We start from the raw sequence: 20,742 nt of genomic DNA, 5'->3' as shown, positions 1-20,742 counted from the left end.
CACAGCCTGCTGACGCTTACCACTAGCTGATTGATAATGGGACACCGCGTGTGCAACACTGCCAGCTGCGGATGGAGTGCTCGTGCGACTGCGCTCTGTGGACGAGCTTTCGCTTATGGAGGAGGAGGGTCGAAAGCCTACTGCCAACTGTTTCCTATACCGTGGGCTAGGCAGCACTGTTCCACCGCCGCTGTCCCCTGTGGAGCCTGTATCCACCACATTAACCCAGTGCGCAGTGATGGACACGTAACGGCCCTGGCCATGCCTACTGGTCCATGCATCTGTTGTGAGGTGCACCTTTCCACTCACTGACTGTTTTAGTGCATGGACAATGTGGTCTTTCACATGCAGGTCGAGGGCAGGGATGGCTTTTTGAGAAAAGAAATGCCGACTGGGTAGGTCACAGCGTAGGCCATGAGCTCTCGGAAAGCTTCGCTTTCTACCAAACGATAGGGCATCATCTCTAATGAGATTAGTTTGGCAATGTAGGCGTTCAAACACAGTGTACGCGGATGAGTACTTTCTTGTCCTACTCACAGTGTCTGGTACGGTGAGCTGGACTGGAGAGCTGCATATGGGGGAAGTAGCGGTGGACCGGACGGAGTGAGAGGGGGTTGGTGATGGTATTGGTGGTGATTGCCTACATTCAGTGTTGTCTTGCAAAACCATTTCCCTGAGTGCTATGGCATTGCGACGACACCTCCACATTTAGTGCTGGTGGTGTGCTTAACGGTGGTCTTACAGTGTCCTACTCACAGTGTCTGGTACGGTGAGCTGGACTGGAGAGCTGCATATGGGGGAAGTAGCGGTGGACCGGACGGAGTGAGAGGGGGTTGGTGATGGTATTGGTGGTGATTGCCTACATTCAGTGTTGTCTTGCAAAACCATTTCCCTGAGTGCTATGGCATTGCGACGACACCTCCACATTTAGTGCTGGTGGTGTGCTTAACGGTGGTCTTACAGTGGGGGAAGCAATGGAGCGTTGTTGGCTACCTTCAGTCGCAGCAGATGCACATGTGGTACCTGAGCTTTTGTAGTCCGTCCACGCTTGCAAGTGCATGTTGATTAAATGTCTAAGCATGCAACTGGTATTCAAATTTCTGAGTTGTTTACCTCGGCTAAAGGTCCTTCCGCACTTCTTACAGGTAACCTTTGCCTCATCAGTAGGATTTTGGACAAAGAAGTGCCACACTGCACTCTTCCTACTATGGTATACATTTTCTGGCCTTGCACGCCGTGCTAAGTTGACCGTCTGGCCAAGCTGTCCCGCAACTCTTAGTTTTTGTTCCACGTTTTTGGCGTTTTTGGACAGCTACGGGCCTGCCAGATAACCGCTGCTGCGATGTCAATGCCTGCTGCGGATCCTTCTCCTTATCTGAACTATTGCCTCCTCTTCAAAGTCATCTGTACCTTCCTCTTTACCTTCCTCTGTGTCACCACCGTGTAAGGTGGTATAGTAATGCGGGATGGGGCACCTGAGTTTCATCAGGGTCAGATTCTGGCTCAGTAGACTGCGAGGGCAATGTAGTGCTCTGGGTCAATGTATCAGCAGAATCATCTAGTAGTGGCTGTGCATCAGTGCACTCCATGTCAGATTCATCTTGGACTGGGGAATTCAGGATTTCACTGGATAACCAAGGCATGGTATGTGAAAAGAGCTCCATAGAGTAATCTGAAGTGTGGGCTGCCGCATCCTTAACTTTTGGTGGGGGTGAAGGACACAAGGAAAGGTGTTTTTCCTGACCAGAACCCTGCACTGACGACTCCGTGCTTGCAGGTTTCGAAAGTTCAGAAGAGGAGGCAATAGAGCTGGTGGCTGTTTCGGCAATGTACGCCAAAACCTGTTCCTGATGCTCCGGCTTTAAAAGCGGTTTTCCTACTCCAAGAAAAGGCAACCTTACAGGCCTTCTTGGGCCAGATGATGACGCAGGCTCAACATCTCCTGCCTTAGCTGCTATTGTGCTTTTGCCAGAACCAGCCGATGCACCACCACCATCAGTACCAGCTGCGCCCCCCTGCCCACGTCCACAGACTCTTCCACCATACTTCCTCATGTTTGGGAAAATGTACCAAAAATATCAGCAGAGATGGTACTGTATGAGGAGCGTCCAGGTGTGTAAGGTGTATTAAAAAAATTAAATCTACGTATATATTTTGTTAGTCACAGACGCTATCCCAGTATGTATTTGACCGTAATCCAACAAGCAGATATACGAAACTGTACCAGAAGTGAACAGCTGTATGCGTTTTTTGTGTAACTAACAATCTCCGTATATGTATTTACGGAGTGTCACACACACACACCCTGACTCTGTATAGATGTGACTGTAATGCGAACGGCAGATATACAATACTGTTTGAGATTCGGACAGCTCTATACGGTGTGTGTATGTAAAATTGTCAAGCTCCGTGTATTTGTATACGGACTGAGACACGCTGTCTCTGTCTAGTTTTGACCGTGATCAAACAGCAGATATACGAAACTGTTTGAAAAGCAGACAGCTCTCTAAGGTGTAGGTCTGGAAAAATGGAAAATCTCCTCGGCTTGTTTTTCCAGAGTCACACACAGATAGCTTCTATTTGTCCGTGATACAAGGCGGTACACGGTAGTGTGTGAGGAGCGTACACCGCTATACGGTGTCTGTATGGAAATTTGTCAATCTCCGTCTATTTGTATACGGAGTGACACACGCTGTCTCTGTCTAGTTTTGACCGTCAAACAGCAGATATACGAAACTGTTTGAAAAGCGGACAGCTCTCTAAGGTGTAGGTCTGGAAAAATGGAAAATTTCCTCGGCTTGTTTTTCCAGAGTCACACACAGATAGCTTCTATTTGTCCATGATACCAGCCGGTACACGGTAGTGTGTGAGGAGCGTACACCGCTATACGGTGTGCGAAAAAATGAACGCTCGGTAACTCACCAGAATAAAATAATAAAAGTTGGAGTGCTCTGAAAAAAGCAGTTTGAACAGCAGTGTGCACAAAGCAATGCAGCTATCAGGTAGCCTTAAAAGGCAGCCTAATCACCACCAGCGTTGCTGCACACAACAAAAATCCTCCCCATTCACTGCAAACTAACTGTACAGTGAAAAGCGCTATCAGCAGAAGCAATTTTTTTTTCTTCTTCCCTGCCTAACGCTCTCCCTATTCAGAATCAGCAGCAGCACCTCTCCCTATTCTAAGATCGGCAGAAGTAAGATGGTGGTCACGGCCTTTTATACCCACTGGGATGCCACAAAAACCAGCCATCCACTTCAATGCCCTTCTCTAAGATGGTGGTGGCCGCTGCCCATGTCATCGCGTTGCCCACAGTGTGCGTCCACCTTCATTGGCTGAGAAAAGACGCTGGAAGTATTATTTGAAACGCAACTTTGGCTCTCGGCGACCTCATGGCCGACCTCACGCTGTGGTCGGGTTTTGATCAGCGAAACCTGACTTTAGCTAAAGGCTTTTGAATTTGACCGACCCGTTTCGCTCAACTCTAATTCTGACCACTGTCCCTTTATGAGGTAATAAATCTGGAACGCTTCCATTGATCCCGGTGATCCTGACATTGTTTTCTCGCGACATATTGTACGTCATGTTGGTGGTAAAATTTCATTGATAGAACTTGCATTTGTGAAAAAAATGGAAATTTGGCGAAAATTTTGCAATTTTTCAACTTTGAATTTTTATGCCCTTAAATCACAGAGATATGGTACACAAAAAACTTAAATAACATTTCCCATATGTTTACTTTACATCAGCACAATATTGGAACCAAAAATTTTTTTTGTTAGGAAGTTACAAGGGTTAAAATCTGACCAGCGATTTCTCATTTTTGCAACACCATTTTATTTTTACGGACTATATCACATTTGAAGTCACTTTGAGGGGTTTATATGATGGAAAACACCCAAAAGTGATACCATTCTAAAAACTGCACCCCTCAAGGTGCTCAAAAAAAATTCAAGAAATTTATTAACCCTTCAGGTGCGTCACAGGAATTTTTTGAATGTTTAAGAAAAAAAATGAACATTTAACTTTTTTTCACAAAAAAATTACTTGAGGTCCAATTTTTTTTATTTTACCAAGGGTAACAGGAGAAATTGGACACAAGTTATTGTGCAATTCGTCCTGAGTACGCCGATACCTGATATGTGGGGGAGAACCACTGTTTCGGCGCATGGCAGAGCTCAGAAGGGAAGGAGGGCCGTTTGACTTTTTCAATGCAAAATTGGCTTGAATTCAGATCAGACGCCATGTCACGTTTGGAGAGCCCCTGATGTGCCTAAACAGTGGAAACCCCCCCAAGTGATCCCATTTTGGAAACTAGACCTCCCAAGGAACTTATCTAGATATGTGGTGAGAACTTTGAACCCCCAAGGGCTTCACCGAAGTTTATAACGTACAGCCGTAAAATAAAAAAAAAAAATCACATTTTTTCCACAAACGTGATCTTTTAGATCCCAATTTTTTTATTTTTCCAAGGGTAACAGGAGAAACTGGACACCAAAAGTTGTTGTCCAATTTGTCCTGAGTACGCCGATACTCCATATGTGGGAGAAAACTACTGTATGGGCACACGTCGGGGCTTGGAAGGGAAGTAGTGACGTTTTGGAATGCAGAATTTTGATGGAATGGTCTGCGGGTGTCATGTCGCGTTTGGAGAGCCTCTGATGTGCCTAAACTGTTGAAACCCCCCCACAAGTAACCCCATTTCGGAAACTAGACCCCCAAGGAACTTATCTAGATGCGTGATGAGCACTTTGAACCCCCAAGTGCTTCACAGAAGTTTATAACGCCCGGGCTTTAAAATAAAAAAATCATTTTTTTTTTCCACAAAAATGATATTTTTGCCCCCAATTATTTATTTTCCTAAGGGTAACACGAGAAATTGGACCCCAAAAGTTGTTTTGCAATTTGTCCTGAGTAGGCCGATACCCCATATGTGGTGGTAAACCACTGTTTGGGCGCATGGCAGAGCTTGGAAGGGAAGGAGCACCATTTGACTTTTTCAACGCAGAATTGGCTGAAATTGAGATCAGATGCCATGTTGCGTTTGGAGAGCACCTGATGTGCCCAAACAGTGGAAACCCCCCAATTCTAAAGCCCCCGTTACACACTGCGATATCGCTGTAAAGTCACCGATTTTGTGACGTTGCAGCGATATTTCTAGCGATATCGCTGCATGTGATACTTACCTCCGACCGGCTCCCCCGCTGGTTATCGCTGATCGCGCGAGAAGCTCCTGGACCATTCCTCATCGGTCACTTCCTGCGGCGCTTCCTGTGGCGCCGACGAGAGACGCGTGGAGCCGGGCAGGAGGACGCAGGATCGCCGCGTCTGACAGGTAAGTAGCGATCCCCGTCCCCAGCGATGTCGCTGGTGAGATCTGCCTGTGTGGCAGCTCACTAGCGATGCACCAGCGATCCTGACCGCGTCATATTGCTGGTCGGGATCGCTGGTGCATCGCTAGGTGTAACGGTACCCTAACTCCAACCCTAACCCCAACACACACACCCTAAACCTAACCCTAATGGGAAAAATGGAAATAAATACTTTAAATTTTATTATTTTTCCCTAACTAAGGGGGTGATAACGGGGGGTTTGATTTACTAGTTTTAGCTGGTTTTTAGGTTTGGCAGCTGTCATACGCTGAAAGACGCTTTTTATTGTAAAAATACTTTTTGCATCACCACATTTTGAGAGCTATAATTTTTCCATATTTTGACCCACCGAGTCATGTGAGGTCTGATTTATTTTGCGGGACGAGTTGACGTTTTTATTGGTACCATTTTCGGGCATGTGACATTTTTTGATCACTTTTTATTCCAATTTTTGAGACGCAGAATGAACAAAAACCAGCATTTCATGAATTTCTTTTGGGGGGGGTGCGTTTACACCGTTCCACGTGTGGTAAAATTGAGAAAGCGGTTTTATTCTTCGGGTCAGTACGATTACAGTGATACCTCATTTATGTCTTTTTTTTATGTTTTGGCGCTTTTATACAATGAAAACAATTTTATATAAAAATTTTTGCATCGCTTTATTCTGCGAGCTATAACTTTTTTATTTTTTCACTGATGACGCTGTATGGTGGCTCTTTTGTGTGGGACAAGATGACGTTTTCAGCGATACCATGGTTATTTATATCCGTCTTTTTGATGGCGCGTTATTGCACTTTTTGTTTGGCGGTATGATAATAAAGCATTGTTTATTTTTCTTTTATAAGGGGTTCACTAAAGGGGTTAACACACAGTAATACTAAATATGTGTACTTTTATTGTTTTTTTATTTACAAAAAATGAATTAGGGAATATATATATTTTTTTATTTAGCGATTTTTTATAAATTATTTTTACACTTTTTTTTTTTTTTTTTTTTTAACTTTATTACATTGTCCCAGGGGGGCGACATCACTGTCATGTGTCAGATCGCTGATCTGACACATCACAGAGCTGTGACAGATCAGCGGTCTGACACAGGCACTGCGGCAGGCTTCCTCATGCCTGCGCTATGCAGGCACAGAGGAAGCCGCTTCCCTGCAGGCCCCCGCGTCCATATTGGATCCGGGGACCTGCAGGGAAGGAGGCCCCTGCAGCAGTGCTGCACATCGCGCTGCTCCTGGGGTCTCAGAGAAGCACGGAGGGAGCCCCCTCCCTGCCGATGCTTCCTTAAACCCTCGGTACACTGCGATCATGTTTGATCGCAGTGTGCCAGGGGTTAACGTGCCGGGGGCGGTCACAGACCGCCCCTGACACATAGTGCCGGGTGTCAGCTATGATAATCATCTGACACCCGGCCGTGATTAGCGGCGCTCCCCCCGAGAGCGCCGCTGATCGCTATGATGTACCATCCCGTCCATGGGCATAGGGGCCCGGGTCCCGTGGGCGGGATAGTACGTCAGATGTCAGGAAGGGGTTAAAATCTAGATGTGTCTTATGGTCCACTGCATCTTATAGTCTGAAAAGTCTTAGTTACTCACCGGTTAACGGTATTTTTCGGAGTCCATGACAGCACCACCTGAGAGAGAGGGGATTCGCCCTTTAGGAACAGGAAACCTACAGATACAAAAGGGTGGCACCTCTCCCACGCATCAGTTGGATTACAGAGCACAAGAGGACTTCCAAGGTTAATGCATGATTTATGTACAGTATTCTTTACAATTATAACTTTTATCACCAGTGGGTATATACAAGAAAAAAGACGTGCACACCCCAATTAAACTAAAGGGAGGGAATATACGGGTGCTGTCATGGACTCCGAAAAATACCGTTAACCGGTGAGTAACTAAGACTTTATTCGGTCGTCCATGACAGCACCACCTGAGAGATTTACAGAGAGTAATATCAGTTTTAGGGAGGGACTACAGCCTGCAGCACCCTTATACCAAAAGAGAGGTCTGTGGAAGCACCTAGGTCTAGCCTATAATGACTATAAAAGGTGCTCGGAGAGGACCAAGTAGCCGCCTTACATATCTGGTCGATGGAGACTTCTGATCTTTCGGCCCAGGAGGTTGCCATTGCCCTGGTGGAATGCGCCCTCAGCTTTCCGGGTGGCGACCTGCCCTTTGATGTGTATGCTATTGCAATCGCCTCTCTAATCCATCTGGCTAGTGTATTTTTTGATGCTCTACAACCTTTTCTGGGGCCTTGATGAGAGATAAATAGGGCATTATCTTTCTTCCAGGGATCAGTGACTGACAGATATTCTATGAGGCCTCTCCTGACATCCAGGGTGTGTAGTTTCCTTTCCTTCTCATTAGTTGGATTAGGGAGGAAGGATGGCAGAACTATCTCCTGCGTCCTATGGAAACTAGAAACTACCTTTGGCAAGTACGCTGGATCAGGTCTGAGTATTACCCTATCCTCTTTAAACTGTAAATAAGGAGGACACCTAGATAAGGCCTGAATATCGCTTATTCTGCGAGCTGATGTCAGAGCTACCAGGAAGGCTACCTTGAAGGACAGGATTTTTAGGGAAGCCGACGAGATAGGTTCGAATGGAGTCTCTGTCATAGCAGTGAGGACTAGGTTCAAGTCCCACGGCATAAACCTATCCTTCATTATTGGCCTGGATCTACCTGCTGCCTTAATGAATCTGCTTATCCAATAATTACCAGCAATGTTGCAGCTAAACAGAGCCCCCAAGGCTGACACTTGTACTTTAAGGGTACTGGTAGAGAGTCCCATGTCTAGACCTTTTTGTAGGAACTCTAATATCTGCATTATAGGTGCTGAATCCCCAGCGATTACTTCTGAGTTTTGAAGGAATTTTTTCCAAATCCTGACATAAATTTTTGTGGTAATGATTTTCCTACTTTTAAGAAGGGTGTTAATTAGGTCTGTGGAGAAACCCTTTTCTTCTAATAATGACCGTTCAAACTCCACGCCGTCAGATGAAGGCCAGCCACCTGAGGATGGAAGACTGGGCCCTGGGACAGGAGATCCGGGATGTCCGGCAGAACCCAAGGATCGGACACCGACATGGTCCTGAGGCATGAGAACCATGCTCTCCTGGGCCAAAACGGAGCGATAACTATCACCCTTGCTCTGTCTTTCCTGATTTTCCTCATCACTAGGGGTAGAAGAGATAGGGGAGGGAAGGCGTAGGCTAGTTTGAAGTCCCAGTTTATCAGGAAGGCATCTACCGCCAGAGGATTTTCTCTGGGATTCAGGGAGCAGAATTGTTCCAATTGAGTGTTGTCTCTGGTGGCGAATAGGTCTACCTCTGGATATCCCCACTTTTGAACAATCAGTTTGAATATGGAGGTGTTTAAAGACCATTCCCCTTGCTTTAGCCGATTGCGGCTTAAAAAGTCTGCCGTGATGTTGTCTTTTCCTTTTATATGCAATGCTGTTAAAGATAGGAAGTATTGTTCTGCTAGATGGAACAACCGTTCTGCTACCAACATCAGGGGTCTGGAACGAGTCCCGCCTTGGTGATTGATGTATGCCACGGTGACCTGATTGTCGGAGAACACTCGTACATGATGGCCCTGTAGATACACAAGGAGCTTTTTAGCCGCCTGTTCTACTGCCGTTAATTCTTTTAGGTTAGATGACATTCCTAACTGATGATGTTGCCATCGGTCCTGGACTAAAATTTCACCCATATGAGCTCCCCAACCGTAAGGACTAGCATCCGTGGTGACTATGCGGGTTACGTTATACTCCCAGGGCACCCCTTTTAATAAGTTATCCTTGTGTAACCACCACTCTAGGGACTCCCTTGTGTTACGGGATAAGGTTAGCTGACCCTCCAAGTAACCTCCAAGGACTTTTTGATGTAATAAGACCTCGCTCTGTAGTTTCCTTGCATGAAACTGGGCCCACTGGACTGCCGGGATACAGGCCGAGAGAGAGCCTAGAAGGGACATGGCTTTCCTGAGGGACATGGTGGGGTTATTGGAGGCGTTCAGGATCTGATAATGGAGGCGAACAAGCTTGTCCGGAGGCAGACGGCATTCCTGTTTTTCAGAATCCAGGGTTAGGCCCAAAAATTGTTGGACTTTCATTGGCTGCAACCGGGACTTTTTGACGTTCAGCAACCATCCTAACCGTTCTAGGGCAGACATTGCCTTTTGTAGCTGTTGTAAACAATGGTTTGCCGTTTTACCTACAATAAGAAAATCGTCCAGGTAGGGGATCACCAGAATGTTTGATTCACGTAGATGGGCAATGACCTCCGCTATCACCTTAGTAAACACTCGGGGAGCGACTGCCACTCCAAAAGGGAGGGCCGCATATTGGAAATGCCGAATTGACCCATCCAAATGAACCGCCACTCTGAGGAACCGCTGATGGCCTGCATGGATGGGTATATGGTAGTATGCGTCTTTTAAATCTAACACCACCATGAAGCAATTTTTGAACAGCAATTTTATTGCAGATTTAATCGTTTCCATCTTAAAGGGACGTATGACCAAAAATTTGTTGAGGGCTTTAAGGTTAATTATTGTCCTAAAGGAGCTGTCCGGTTTGCGGACCAGGAACAGAGGGGAGTAGAATCCCTTCCCCCATTCTTCCTCCGTGATTTTAAATTGATCAAGGGGAACCCTAGAAAACTCTAGTCGTAGTCCTACGGCTATTATCCCCAATATCCAGCTGCTATTGGAGATCAGAGACCAGGATGGGTAGAAGGCAGCTAGTCTCCCTCCTACCGGGGCAACTAGTCATTGGGGCGGCTTTTTCGTATCCCGAGCTGGACCTTCCTGGCGCCCTCCCCCAAACATGAATCCTGTACCTTTCCTTTTTTTATCATCCCATCTGCCCTGATCTCTGGACGGCCTTCTCCGGAAAACCCCTTTCCTGGCGAAGGGACGTCTGTACGAGGGGTTCGGGAGACTGGGAAATTTCTTTTTGTCATCTCCAGCTTTCTCCAACAATTCGTCCAAGACGGGACCGAATAAGTACTCCCCTTCGCAGGGAATGGAACAGAGACGGGACCGGGTTTGAATATCTCCTGGCCAGCATTTTAACCAGAGCGCTCTTCGCGCTGCATTAGACAGACCTGCGGCTTTTGCCGCCATTCTTGCAGAGTCTGCAGAAGCATCGGCTAAAAACGCTGCGGCATTCTGAATGATGGGTAAATTTTTCCGAATAGATGATCTTGATGCTCCATCTCTTAGTTCGGAATCTAGCTGATCTAGCCAGACCATCATGGATCTGGCTGTACAGGTGGCAGCTACCGCTGGTCTTAACGCGCCTGCTGACATCTCCCATGTCCCTTTAAGGAAAGAATCCGCTTTCTTATCTAACGGATCTTTCAGGGAGGCCATATCGTAAAATGGTATGGCGGATTTTTTAGATGCTTTGGCTACTGCAGCATCTAGTTTCGGGGCTTTATCCCATCTATTTACTACCGGGTCCTCGAAGGGGTATCTCCGCTTAAAGGCTGGTGGCATGGAGCCCCTTTTTTCCGGTCTCTTCCATTCTCTATCAATTAGGCTCTGAACCTTTTCGTTTAATGGAAAGGCTTTACGTTTTTTGGGGTCCAACCCCCCGAACATAATGTCCTGTGCTGAGAGTTCCTGTTTTTTGTCCGCTACCCCCATGGTGGACCGTATAGCTTTCACTAATTTGTCCATCTGGTCTAAGGGGAAGCAGAACCGGCTAGAGTCTTCATCCGAGGAAGACGACGAGGAGGCCGAGGAGTCCGAGGAATTGTCCCCCTTCCCAGGGGCGACTGAGGCCTCCGAGCCTGAACCACTAGCCTCTCTTCTCCTAGAAGGTTCTCTTTGAGGTAAAGCTTTCATTTCTGCCCTGATCATGTCTCTCAGGTTTGAAGTGAAGTCAGGTGTCTCTTCCGCTACCTGCATAAACGGGGGAGAGTATAAGGGCCTGACAATCTACCCCTGGACTCCCTGTCCTTAATAACTCCTACCGTCTGCCGTATGCATGGCTGGCATAATTTTTTAGGGTGGCCATCTGGAAGGGGGGAACTACAGAGGGCACATTCCCTGTGTTTCTGTTTTCCCGTAACCTTCTTCCCCTGAAAAAAAGCATAAAGGAACACTGCATCAGGGTACATTCACGGAGATCTCTTACCCATGCAGATGAGGCAGGTACCGGATCACGGAGGGAGGCAGGGGGGTCCTTTCTGGAGGAACTTTCGCGGCTCTGGTCGCTGGTTCGTTTCTGTCTCTTCTGCTGGCCACTCGCTTGTTTCTGCGGGTGTTCCTGCGTCTCGTCCTGCTGGACTAAGGGGGCTTCCGACGTCTCCATTGCTGGGGCCTTCAGAAGCACCCCAGCGGCGTCCCCATCTGCCTTATATGGCCTCCTGTCCGGGTTAGCAGGCATACTGTCCTAGCACCACCCCCCGGCATTTGCGTTCCCTCCCCCATGCTCCGGCCCCCCTCGCCTTCGCCGGGTCGCCGCGCGACCCCCGGACCGGCATGCACCCGCGGCGCGCGCCGGAGGCCGCCGGCACCCGACTTCCGGTATCGGCGCCATCGCTCCGCCCCTTCCGCCGCGTCACTTCCGCCGCTCACAGAGCCCTGCGGGAGTGCGCGCGAAGGAGCCGCGCAGGCCCGCCCGGAGTGCCAGCACCCCCCGCGCCCGCCGCCATGAGCCCGGCCAGGAGACAGCACTGACCCGGAGGACCGGGCCTGGGGAAGCGCACCGGGGTATACCTACCAGGTGCTGGCTCTGGAGACGGCATCCACCGGACCCTTGCTCCACCTGCTTCGTCCACTGCCGTGGTGACCTACCCGGCCCCACCGTGGCGCTTCCAGGGACCCCGCACTGACCGAGGTAGGAGACCCCCTCGCTACCTGGGTCGGTCAGCCGGCCTGGGTATTCCATGATGATTCTGACGGACGATCTGTAGAGAGTCCTGTCCTCTAGGAACAGGAAACCAACTGATGCGTGGGAGAGGTGCCACCCTTTTGTATCTGTAGGTTTCCTGTTCCTAAAGGGCGGATCCCCTCTCTCTCAGGTGGTGCTGTCATGGACGACCGAATAAAATATGGTAGATGGATGAAAAAAATAATGTTTTGAGGGCATTTAACAGATCACTTACTTTTGACCTATTAACGTCTATAGGCAAGTTTCATGCAGAATTTGAAATCAGAATGTGCATGCTGTAAATTTATTTTAATTTGATTCCAACTCAGCATTTGTCTGCTTTTCAAATTGTCGATTCAATTACTTGAAATGAATTTGCCACCGGTTTTTTGATACTCCATCTGAGAGCAGCATGATGTAGGGGCAGAGACCCCAATTCCAGCAATGTATCACTTACTTTACTAAATACGGCAGTATTAAGAACAACCAGTTACATCTGAAGCAGATCTACTAATTCTCTGAATGCTGAGTTAGTCTCCATCACTGATTGGCAGCTTTCTGGCTATGCACAGTATATGCAGAAAGCTGCCAATCAGTGTTGGGGGAGTGGTTGCACTACCTAGCAGCAGGTTTACTAGTCATCCAGTGATAATCTCACGCTGATAAAATAATGATTTTTATAAAAACTACAGCAAGTAGTTTAGTACGAGACATTACTGGAATCAGGGTTCTTGCCCCTATATTATACTGCTCTCAGATTAGGTAGCAAAAACCTGCCTGGTGACAGATTCTCTTTAGCAGGGTCGGTATGCAGTCTGATTTGTGTATGCTGCCTACATGAACTGAATATGGATGGAAAAATTGGCAGTGTGAATATAGCCTGAATTACTCTTCCACTTAAATTAGGGTTTTCTGTAAAAACTTATATTTCTTACCTGCATAGTCACTCTCGTTCTCCGGCTGCACAACTACTAGAGAGGTCGTCCCCTGCAATAAAAGTAAAACAAAATTTCATTTTTCTTTTGTCACTTGGTCCTATATCATAAAAATATCTTTATCCAGAGGTCCCAGCATATTCATGGGTTGGTATGTTTAGGAGCTCAGAGAAAGTTGCCAGTTATAAGCCTAGGAGTAAATTTGTCAATCTCCCCAGCAGAGTCATCGTACAATTTTTCTCTGCCCAACTGTCAGTCATTTTCGTTGGCAGATGCCAGCTGTAAGATCAGTAAGTGCTAGTATAGCGAGCAGTCTACAAGTCGGCTTGCTCTACGGGTTACAGCGACTATGTCACAGTCTAGCCGTATAGGCGCTACCTACACACAATGGAGCAGTGGTAACATCTCGTCAGAGTACAGTGTGGCTCAGCATCAATCAATAAGCAGTCAGAGAGGCAGCCTCTATTATCAGAGTACTATAGACTGCACACTAAAGTGTTAATATGCAGGTAGACCGCTAAAGTAGAACCATTGTAAGTATGCATACAATCATTCTACCCTGATATTTTCTACTGATTTCACAGTTTCTACTATGACCGATGCTACTAAAAAAAAGAAAAAAAAATATCACAAATGCAATATTTACAGGCAAACCATCAAATATTGGCCATACCCAGCGTCAAATATTGGCCTGGCACGATGATCCCGCTGGACAGAATGACGACGGAGTGCCTCCACCATAAGAGCAGACTTCTTTTCCGAGTGCAGCACAATGTCCCGCTGAGTGGGTCTAGAGCAATCATATTTTACTTCTCTGGGAAAATAAATCCTTGGCAGTGGCTGGGCTAGTTTTTTTTTGGGGACAGTTCCCAGTGTTATCGAGCAGATCAAAATTACATTATATTCAAATTAAAGGATAGGTAGTATGTGTGCTCATAAGGCGGAAAGGGTAGATGAGTTATACAAAGGACTGGCATCCAGGCTATCCACATAACCAGATGGGTTTAGGAAGAACACTGTGCGTACAGGCAGGGGTGCCAGCTGGCTGTGGCAAATGGATGAGCCTGCCTCATCATCCTGTGGACGGCATGCTTAATACACAGCCATGTACTAAAAATTACTTTGGATGAGGCTCATTAAAGATTTGATAACATTTGGTAAAAAGTGACATTATTTAAAAAAAAAAAAAAAAAAATGAAAAAGATCCAAAGAATTCATGTAAATTTTACAACTAACTTAAAACAGCAGCAGCACATGTAGAAAACGTAAAGAAAATTAATTATTAATTCATGGGTGCTTTAGCTTACAGGCCTGAAGACTGAGACTGCACCACTTCCAAGTCATCGAGACAATGAGGCGAATGTAGAAATACAGGTGTAAGGGAAGTGTTGGTTCGCTACCACTGGCAACTACTGCAATTCTCTTCTCATTTTCCTGAGATGGCAGTGGCCTGATTGGTTGCTTTGGACATTGGACAACTGCCGATACATGGCCCAAATGGGCTGCCAATATTAAATCTAAAAGAAAATCTCTTTTGCCCCTATCAACCGATAGCTGCACTGGGATCTATATCCCCATCCATATGTGCGTATACACATAACTCACCATTACAGCCAGTAAAATGTGAATACTTATACATATAACTAAGGGCCAGAGTCACTAAGCCGGGCTTATCCTACTATCTGGAGGGGCAGATTGGAGGGATTTGTGCCAGACTTTTGAAAGTCAGATGCCTCTTCATAAAGTTGCACATTTTACCCTTTATCGGGCAGAAAGTCGCACTGATGCGTACCATAAGCAGTTGTACAATTGGGTCATCCCTTGGACACCAAACCACTTTACTTGACAAATTTAAATAACGAGTCAGCAGAAAATTTTGACGACTAATCTGGAGGCAATTTTATTTCCAAACTAGCATAATCTGAAGCGCACATGTGGACCGGCTTTCCCATGATTAGAGCGGCCGACATCACAGGAATTAATAAAAACCTGCCACATACTATCTCAACCTTGGCACACGGCAAGAGTAGGCAAGTAATTTTCCAAAAGGGACACATGAGACTATTGGGCAGGATGAAGCCTCTACTTGTGCTTATACCGTCACCACTGCTGTCGGAGACGAGTACCTAGGGCAGGGGAATGAAAATAACTGTTTAATTTGTTACTTTCAAGCAGCACAATCCGTTGCACAGAAAAACTATTTGTGGAAAATCCTTTTAAAAGGAACAGGTTAATGTAGAGGTCTGGGTGCATTATGTCATTAATATGCATGTGCATTTGTCAACCTATAAAAGATATCTGGGCCTTGTGAACATGTGACATGCCGAGTAATTATATTGATTCCGCATGCTGCAAGTCCATGAGACCCAAGTTTCTTTCACCTGGTCTAACGTGATTCTGGGACAGAAAAGTTTCATTCTGTTCCAGAATCACATTTTGGGCCTGGATAAAACCTATTCGGAGCAATTGATATTTAAATGCATACTTCCCATGGCTCTCATCTGCTGCCTAGTCACCGAATGGGGGGAGGGATCCTCCGTGTGCTGTAGCAGCGATGCAGGAGGCAGGCTGCATCTGCCAGAAAGGAGCGCGCACACTGAGTAGTGCCGCTGCAGGCAAGAGCGCACAGTGTGTGACATACTATGTGCACCTGACCTGTGTATCCATGTGATTACACAGGTCAGGTGTACACTGCCATACACCTCCAGACCCGCTTCCCATCATGACAAGCACCCACCCACTCAACCAGCACAGCTAACTTTGCCCCCAGTACAGCAGCGGCATTTAATTTCTGTCTCTAGCTGTCCCTGTCCAGATTGGCCCACGTCTGGTGTAAACTATTAGCATGCAGTACATGAGGGACAATCATGTGTTATTTATAATTGTTCTCTTTATGGCATCTTCACAAAGGTGAATGCATACATTTTAATAATACAAAATATAAAAAAAAAATAATCAAATCTGTAGTGCACAACTGCCCAAGGAGTCACAACAGAGGCAGTATTATTGTTGGGTACCAATGTCTTCCCGTTATTCACAGCAGCACCTCAGAAGAGGGGAGGCACATCTGCATGGCAGCATTGTTTAGAAATCGTGACAAGGTTAATAGGACAATTAGGAGCTTTAATTACAATGTTGTTAAACAGCACAAATTGGTTTGCTGAGTTTTTTTCCACTTTCTAAGCACTAAGAAGTTTGCTAATTATCTCACTTCTTGCTATTTTGTTGTATAGCAAGCTACAGCTTTTTCATCAGGTTACATATTGAGCTGGACTCCCACAGGTTACAAATGCGGCAGAAGAGTGCACTATACACGCTATAAACCTGCTTATACATTCCTCCAGATTCTAGGAATTAGGTTAAAAGGCGTCATTAAGAGTCTGCCGAGATTGGAGATGTCTTGAAGAGAAGATGATTACGGGACAAGTATGAGCACCTATGGGACTCCACTGCAGAGCTGCGAGGAGTAAGAGAGTTCCTAATGGAGATTGGGGGGGGGGGGTGTCACCATGTTGTCTCCTATGGTATATTTAGAATTAGTACTTAATATTTAGAATTGCAAAGGTAAGGACAAGTCTAAAGGGTCCTTTACACATAGCGATATCGCTAAAGCGTCACCGATTTTGTGACGCAGCAGCGATATTGCTAGCGATATCGCTACATGTGATACTTACCTCCAACTGGCTCCCCCGCTGGTTATCGCTGATCGCGCGAGATCGTCCAGGTCCATTTCTCGTTGGCTGCTTCCTGCTGGCGCCGACGAGCAACACGTGGACGCGGGCAGGAGGACGTCATCATCGCCGTGTCTGAAAGGTAAGTAACGACCGCTGCTGCGTCGCTGCATCGCTGGTGAGATCTGCCTGTTTGGCAGCTCACTAGCGACCATTTAGCGATGCACCAGCGATCTTGACCGGGTCATATTGTGGTCGGGATCGCTGGTGCATCGCTTAATGTAACGGGGCCTTTACTCTAGTGCTGTTCTGTGAAATACCAGTCACAATGGTAGGCACGGTACTAATTAAGGAACGTGCCTCTGACTGTGGAGCCCATATGACTTAAAGCTAGATAATTAATGTTCAGTGCCCAATTCCCCCCCCCACTCCCCCAGGTGATGCAATAATTGGGATGCCCAGCTATCCACTGGGCTAAAAGGGAAGGGTCCTACGGCCACACCTAGACGGGTTAAATCCAGGTGCTCGGGTCAGTAACTTCCTTTTTCCTCCGGCTGACCATATGCATCTATCTATCTATCTATACCTGGTTAATGAAACTAAAGGTCCCGTCACACTAAGCGACTTACCAGCGATCCCGACACCGATATCAAGGTGTCAGGATCGCTAGTAAGTCGCTATGTCATCGCTGGTGAGCTGTCATACGGGACGTCGGAAGGTGAGAATAACTATATTTTTTATTTTTTTTTTAATTATTTTTTACACCTGATCGCTGGTCTCCCGCCTGTCACACACAGCGATGCGTGCTGGCCAGCGGGAGACCAGCGACCAAAGAAATGTCCAGAGGTTTCTTCCAGCGATCAGCGATACCGGCAGGGGGGCCGCTCGCTGATCGCTGTCACACACAGCGATCTCGCTGGTACACACAGCGATCTCGCTGGTGAGATCGCTGTTACGTCACAAAAGTTGTGACTCAGCAGCGATCTCGCTACCAAGATCGCTTGGTGTGACGGGGCCTTAAGTCATCACAGCGGAAGATGTGGAGGAGGGCAAAGGTTCGTAACCGCCCATTGCCCAGTACCTTGGCAATGAGTCCGTTATGAAATGCAATTGCCTTTCTCTGCTTAGGTTATTAATAAACTTTCATTACGGGATTGGTGGGAGAGGGGGAAGGCACTGTTCCACGGTCTATATTGTCCTTCAGACGCTGAATCATCAGTATCAGTAACGTATGACACAAGGAGGACTGTGCAATAAACTTACTGATTTGTGCTCAAACTGTGAAGTGTCATGTACCACGGATGCCCCACACAATGATACCATCCACTCTAAATCAACTGCAAATAAAGAACACAAAAGACACAAGTCAATGAATGGGTTTTAAGAACAAAAAAATCCAAAATGACAAACACCATAACACAACTTACCATTAGTCATATCTTTAAAAGACCCAAGACAGCAAATTTCAAAGTCTGTGAGCAGCTAGAGGAAAATGGACATGTTATTAAACAGGTTCAGTTATTATTATTCCAACAACAAGATAGCAAAAATAAAATCTTACATGCAATATAAAGGGTGGTTGTTTTTTTTGTTTTTTTTAACTACCCACTGAATCAATTATACAGGACATTATTATCCAAAAAGGCTGGTCTACAGACATAGGTAGCTTGTAACTCCCTGTTTGGGCGAGAGAGTCAATAAGACACCATCTCTCCATCTTCACAAGGAGGAAGTAAATGGCTGCAGTAAGGCAAGTAGAAAAAAAATGCAGTGTGTGGACTGCAGACTTTAATAACATTACAGAACAGAATAGAGCACGCATCTCTTAAATCTAGATTATTAATTTGCATTCACAATCCGATGTGACAAGCCTCAAGTATTTAAAGTGGAGCAATGGAAGTACTTTAAAATTGTTCCATAAAAATCATTCATTCATTGTAAACCAATTATTAGTTAACTACTCTACAAGTCTGTCGCATTTCATCAATGCCTGACACTGCAGTGGTTAATCCACAGTCTTAAGAAATAGAAAAAAAGGAGGACATGTTCTACACAGACTTGTCTGGCACCTGAAATGTGCGACAGGCTACTTCTGGCACAATAAAGCCTGCATCTCCTTTCCATCCTCGGAAGGCAATATTCTAGTGTCTTGCTGACAGTGAGACAAGCCTCTGATAGCAGTAAAACGTTAAGTACACTCTGCATTAGTAATTACAAGTAATTATGGGGCTTACTCAAATATTAGGCTCATCCATTTTTCTCCCTCTATTACTTAAGTCAGCAGCATGTGATAATACGATCACAATCCCCCGCTGTCTCCGCCATATACTCAGCTGTCCTCCTCTGTGCATAATTAAGGTGGAAGCTGCATTCAGAATCCTGGTCACGTTTTAATGAGGAAGAGCAGAGGTTGAGTGCCTTGTGAAATGTCACCAGGAGCTGAGGGGCTATTTGCAACCTCATTAAGTGCATCTAGAGGATCATTGTACTATGTAAAAATACAGATTGCATTTACAACATGGCTCATGAATAATGGAGAGATTTCCGAAAGAAACACTCATCCTGTATCTGAAATTTCTCACCATTTCTCTGCCAGTCAATGAGCCCCAATCTTGTTTGGAAATCACGTGATCACGAGTATAGTTCTCCAAGAAAAAAGTTGTCAGGAGCTTTATCTTGCATACAGCCTTTGGGCAGGGAAACCCATTTTAAGGATTCAAAGGATTCAGGTCGGTTGTTGTTAGGACCCGGGCCCCATACACATAGTGTAGGGAAGAGAATGGCCAATCTTTTCGTTCAGTGAGGAGATACGCTGCTTCCACACGAGTCTGGTAGGGTTTATCACATAGGGATCATAGGAATACTCAGCTGAGTGATCCTGTCTGTGGGGGGAGTATGGGGAGATATCTGTCAGCCGTACAAGTGTTTCTGTGTTTGGAAACTTGGGAGATAGTTGTTGGCTAAACCAAGCGTTCTTGTCAATAGGGGACTCAGAATAGATAAATGTTGACCAAGTCAAGCATTCCTGTGTATGGGAGAGTATGGCGAAAGCTGTCGGACAAAAGAGCGTTCTTACGGATGGGAGAGTACGGGGGGAGCTGTTGGACAAAAGAGCGTTCCTGTGTATGGGGAAGGGGCATTCTCGAGAGGTAGACGTCTGCTGAGCCAAGCGTTCCTGTGTATGGGGAAAGGGCAATCTCGAGAGGTAGACATCTGCTGAGCCAAGCGTTCTATTGTATGGGGAAGTCTGGATAAGGAGCCGTAGGCCCAAAGAGTGTTTCTGTGTGTGAGGTATTCTGGAGAGATAGTGAGCATTCCTGTATATGGGGAATCTCAAGAGACTTTTGGTCTGCTGAAAGCCATCTATTGTATATGGTCAGCTTAACAAGTGTAGATCTATGTACACACTAGTGTCACACTTCACTTTTTGTATTTTTAACCTCTGTGACTTGCAAGCCTGTCAGACTAAAAAACAAACAAAACAAAAGCCACCTTAAATGCTTGTACAAAAACATGTAAGAGGACCTTTATAAATACTAGAATTCCTGTTAAATCCCCTGTAAATACATGACTAAATCTACAGCTAATGGGTGCTTGCATTCTTGACAGAAGCGAGTCAGAATTTACAAAATGTTTACTAAAACGGACATGCTGGGATGCCCGAGAAGTCCCTTTTAAATGTATCTCGCTATATTATACATACACAGGTTATTGATTACTTACTTGCACAGTGCTGAAAATGAAATAAATAACGAATACCAATACAATGAGCCTCAGCATAAGTATTTATTAAAAAACAGATTAGAGCGATCTGAAGCTTGTGCATTCAGTAATAGCGGATTAGCGGCAACCAGCAAGTGTGAGGG

At 46.0% G+C, this 20,742-nt stretch overlaps 1 protein-coding gene across 1 annotated transcript in view; it reads right to left on the bottom strand.

The window, feature by feature from the left end:
- BRCA1 (BRCA1 DNA repair associated) overlaps positions 1–20,742 on the bottom strand; it is a 189,609-nt gene that overhangs the window by 23,722 nt on the left and 145,145 nt on the right. The window contains exons 16-18 of the mRNA XM_073562633.1: positions 18,304–18,358; positions 18,140–18,213; positions 13,206–13,257 (exon numbers count right to left, since the gene is read on the bottom strand). Of these exons, the coding sequence (XP_073418734.1) occupies positions 13,206–13,257; positions 18,140–18,213; positions 18,304–18,358 (181 nt within the window). The remainder of the gene's footprint in view (positions 1–13,205; positions 13,258–18,139; positions 18,214–18,303; positions 18,359–20,742) is intronic.

This window comes from Dendrobates tinctorius, unplaced genomic scaffold (genome assembly GCF_039654945.1).
Source record: "Dendrobates tinctorius isolate UK_male_01 unplaced genomic scaffold, ASM3965494v1 ptg000360l, whole genome shotgun sequence".
Classification (NCBI taxonomy): Eukaryota; Metazoa; Chordata; class Amphibia; order Anura; family Dendrobatidae; genus Dendrobates; species Dendrobates tinctorius.
This window is presented reverse-complemented; position numbering and strand designations above follow the sequence as displayed.